This window comes from Myzus persicae, unplaced genomic scaffold (genome assembly GCF_001856785.1).
Source record: "Myzus persicae strain clone G006 unplaced genomic scaffold, MPER_G0061.0, whole genome shotgun sequence".
In the NCBI taxonomy this organism is placed as follows: Eukaryota; Metazoa; Arthropoda; class Insecta; order Hemiptera; family Aphididae; genus Myzus; species Myzus persicae.
The window spans coordinates 2403-6374 of record NW_019101657.1 but is presented as its reverse complement, the minus strand read 5'-3'; the positions used below and the strand labels follow the sequence as shown (position 1 = coordinate 6374).

Sequence of the window (3972 nt, the reverse complement as noted above, 5' to 3'; positions counted from 1 at the left end):
TCCAGGGTGCTTTCTATTAAGTACATCAAAAAGTTTATTGAAACGGTCAGTAAAAATTTGTGTTTCATAACTATTTTTTAAAGATTCAATTCCAACATACTCTCTGTAGAATTCTATGCCCTTGGCCATAGAATCACTAAAAATCTAGAAACAAGTAATAGTTGATAATGACAAATATATTTTTCTAATATAAATTTACCTGAGTTGCTAACTTGACACTCATTTTACTAAACCCATCAACTTTTATGTGTCTTAATGAAATTTTAGGACAGATCCTTGTTGGAGAATTTAAATTTCTATTTACATCATTATTGTAGACATCTTGATAATGAGACCATCTTATAAATGCCTTTTCGGGGGATTCCTAGAAGTTTAATGTAAGTATTATTTAAATAAATTATAAGAAACCTTATAATTGTATTTACCCTTAAACTCTTTTTATTATAGAGTCTGTTTCTAACATTTTTTATGAGATGGGGAGCATCGGCAAACATAAAAATTTGTCGTTTAGGGTCTAAGGGGTTTTGGAATGAATTAGACACTTTATCCTTTTGACCACTTATACCAAGTTCGACCCATAATTTTCGGTTGGTTGATGCCCCATCTGAAACCACACCTTCAACTCTACATCCAATATTTTCCAACAAGCATATTGCTTTAATGACCAATTGGGCCAAAACCAAACCTATGATAAATTAATAAATATTGAATCAAAAAAATATAATAGATTTTAAATCACAATAATATTTATAACTTACAAATAAAACATAAAAGTACAACACTTAATTTGTACATTATTGTATATACATGCAATATGTACACACAATACATAATATATATGAAACTGGACATTCAAATCATGGAACACAAATAAATTTACCATATAGAAACACACAAATAAAACGAAGAGCAAAATACCTATAATCTAGAAATATACCATTATAACATAGATATTATTACAATATATTAAGACGGTATATTAAAATCATGCAACATTCAATAATTAACCACATACAGTTCCTAATATTTATAAACATAAAAATGTATGTACCTACCGCAGTCCACAGTAACATACAACTAACATCTAACACATAAAATAAAGCATATACAATTAAATCACAAAGTTAAATATTATACTGATGTTTTTTGGTTGTTTATTAAATTATTACTAGTTTGTCAAAACAATATTATTAGTTATCTGATAAACAAATAACACGATTACAGTATTTCAATTTTAATACCTTTAACTGGACCATGAGATGCAAAAACTGCAATAGGTTGAGCAAAATTTAAAGCTAAACTTTGGAACATAAAAACTAATGCATGATTAGCTTTTAATTCAGAAGAATCTACTTCTCTGCCAAAATCTTCCAATCCACAATAAGTGAGAGTCTGAGAGTTTACATTAAGACTTTCTCTTAAAAACATTTCATCGTAAACTAACATACCATGTTTTTGTTCAGATCTAAGTATACCAATTTTTTTTTTTAATATTTGGAAAAATTTCTTGTCAAAACCACATTGAATGTTTATCATTGATAAAAATTTTCTAATAGTTCTTGGACATGGTAGAGGTAATACTTCTTGTTCTCTTAAAAATCGGTAAGTAGTGGAAGATCTATCAACGTCAAAAAAAAAAAAAAGTTAGTCATAAATTAATATTACCTAAAGGTGGTAAATTATTCACCTAATTTTCAATAAGATGCATAATAGTATCCAATTTTCTGAATACCTCCTATTTTTAGTGTTCATGACTTTACTGGCATTGATAATTTCTTGAATAATTGTTTTCTGTGATGTATTCAAGTTGTTACTTTCAAATAGATCAGCTACAGATTCATTTGTCAAATTTTTTGATTTACATTGTACTTCATTCAATGTTACATTCAATTGTTCTACTTTTATTTTAAACCTTTAATAAACAAATATGGTGAATGCATAGTTATTGTAAATATTATTTTCTTTCACACTTTTTCACCTTTTATTGGATTGTTTAACCATTTTTGTTTTTCTTAAAATTTGTTTTAATATACTTCGTCTAGTAGGAGTCAGAGTAGAGCCAATATTTGTTTTATTTTTAATAGATGACCTTTTTCTATATACCCTAAAGTAAGGAAATAATAAATTACATCTTTGACATCTTTTTGTAGAATTAGTAAGAATTGAACATTCGTTATGGCGCCATATTGAACCGTCTAAATTAGTGTTTTTAATATGAATTCCTAAATACAAAATTTTTAGTTTAAGATTATGTAGAAACATATTAATTATTAATTAAGCAATTAGAAATATATAGGTACCAGGAAAATTGATGACACTTGGACCACCTTGACAAGTTTGTTTCTGTTCAAACAATTTAATAGTTTCATTAATTTTCATAAAATCTAATGGGTATGTCAATTGTGATAGACCTTATACTTTAGGATCTCTTCATTTTTGATTGACATAATAGCTTATTTTTAAAATATTAGATTGAAAAACAATTTGTTTCTGAATGACCACTTTCATTTCACTACCACATTCAGATTTAATTGGTTTATACAAAGACACTATACATTCATCACGGTACAACATCCAACCAACTGGCATTAATAATTCCTCATAACTGGTAAATGTTTCCTAAATAAATAACAATAGTTAATTAGTGCTTATGAGTATTTAAATTCATATAATAGTCTATAGTTCTAGACAGACTATTTTTGGGTGTAATAATCATAAGTCATTAACAAACTTGTATTAGGATCTGTGAATTAAGACATATTCGTTTAGCAATAGGTTCATTAAACAACTGTTTTCTAAATGGTTCAGTAGTTAATGTACTTTTTCCGGATGGGTCTGGTAAATCAGGAGTTACAGTATTATGGTTTTCAGTGATATCAATTGATGTATCAAATATTGATGGAATAGCTCCCTTCCTTAACCCAACCAAATGTCTTTTAACCTATAGGTAATTAATAATTATGTTACAGAAATATAAAATATTAAAATTTAAACATATTCAAATATTATGTAAAATTCTTAATTTTACTTTTTCCAAATCATTAGGTCCATTATAATGAGTTATCAAATCATCATTAGAAAAGTGCTCAGCGCAGACATAAACCACTTTACGATTCAAATTACCATTTACTTTTCGAATAATTTCGTTCCAAGCATAAAAATCTGAGTCTCGAACTTTAAACAACTGAACAGCTTGTTTTCTTTTAATACTCTATCACGAAATCACCGAACATTGACGAGGCATTTTAAAATCAGATGATCCACAAACCAACGTTACGACAGTCACTTAAGTCTGATGATATGTCTACAAAATATAATAGCCAGTAACCACTAAGATTAGGTTTCATAAATACAATTTCAATAATTACATTAATATATTATTATTTCAAAAATAATTATTTTAGTACGTTGCCAATATACGCTACTAGAATGCGCTAGTAACCACACCTGTACCATTAGAAACATTTGAGGACCGGCCTTCTACTACCCCCCGGCCATGTCGATTCCAGTCCTGTATATCTTAGTCCGTGTATCTTGCAGATTACTTCTTAGTTCTTACATACGACGCGCATGCGTACGTAATACGTATAGTAATATACCATAATATTCAATATTGACGGATTCTCAATAAATGCGTATTATTTTTAGTGTTGTACTAAAACCCGAATTTGTGGTTGCGTCTTGTTATTATCCGATTCTATTGATTGACAATTATTATTATGTCTTAGCAAACCACGTTTTTCAATAATTTGTACAATAATATTATATTATTTATATAAATCAGCCGACCGTGGTACCGCCACACCGTCTCACCCCAACACAATTCACGTAATCACGTGACGGGAGCACAGCCGCACAGGGCCGGGGCATCGCAGAACAACGTTCCAAAAATATTACCGTGTATTATAGTGTCTACTACACGTCTACACGACTCTATTATCTTATCTGCACTCTACTATATATAGCTACGAC

General features: G+C 28.9%; 1 protein-coding gene across 2 annotated transcripts; it reads right to left on the bottom strand.

Annotated features, from left to right (window-relative positions):
* Nucleotides 1-589: 589 nt before the first annotated feature.
* On the bottom strand, nucleotides 590-3503 carry LOC111029964. 2 transcript variants are annotated; one of them, XM_022309239.1, is made up of 7 exons: nucleotides 3029-3503; nucleotides 2732-2941; nucleotides 2301-2619; nucleotides 1979-2222; nucleotides 1688-1912; nucleotides 759-1618; nucleotides 590-685 (listed from the first exon to the last, which is right to left on the bottom strand). In XM_022309239.1, the coding sequence occupies exons 3-6, from the start codon at nucleotides 2377-2379 to the stop codon at nucleotides 1219-1221; spliced, it is 948 nt and encodes a 315-aa protein (XP_022164931.1). In that variant the 5' UTR covers nucleotides 2380-2619; nucleotides 2732-2941; nucleotides 3029-3503; the 3' UTR covers nucleotides 590-685; nucleotides 759-1218. The 2 variants fall into 2 exon arrangements, with proteins under 2 accessions (XP_022164931.1, XP_022164932.1); XM_022309240.1 differs by having other exon boundaries at nucleotides 2301-2941.
* Between the last annotated feature and the right edge of the window lie 469 nt (nucleotides 3504-3972).

Excerpts from the sequence above, each read along its gene's own strand:
- LOC111029964 (XM_022309240.1), bottom strand. The coding sequence starts at position 2,379 with ATGAAAATTAATGAAACTATTAAATTGTTTGAACAGAAACAAACTTGT. Across the intron at positions 2,223-2,300 it reads AAGTGTCATCAATTTTCCTG|GAATTCATATTAAAAACACT; the intron begins GTACCTATATAT and ends TTTTGTATTTAG. Across the intron at positions 1,913-1,978 it reads GTTAAACAATCCAATAAAAG|GTTTAAAATAAAAGTAGAAC; the intron begins GTGAAAAAGTGT and ends TGTTTATTAAAG.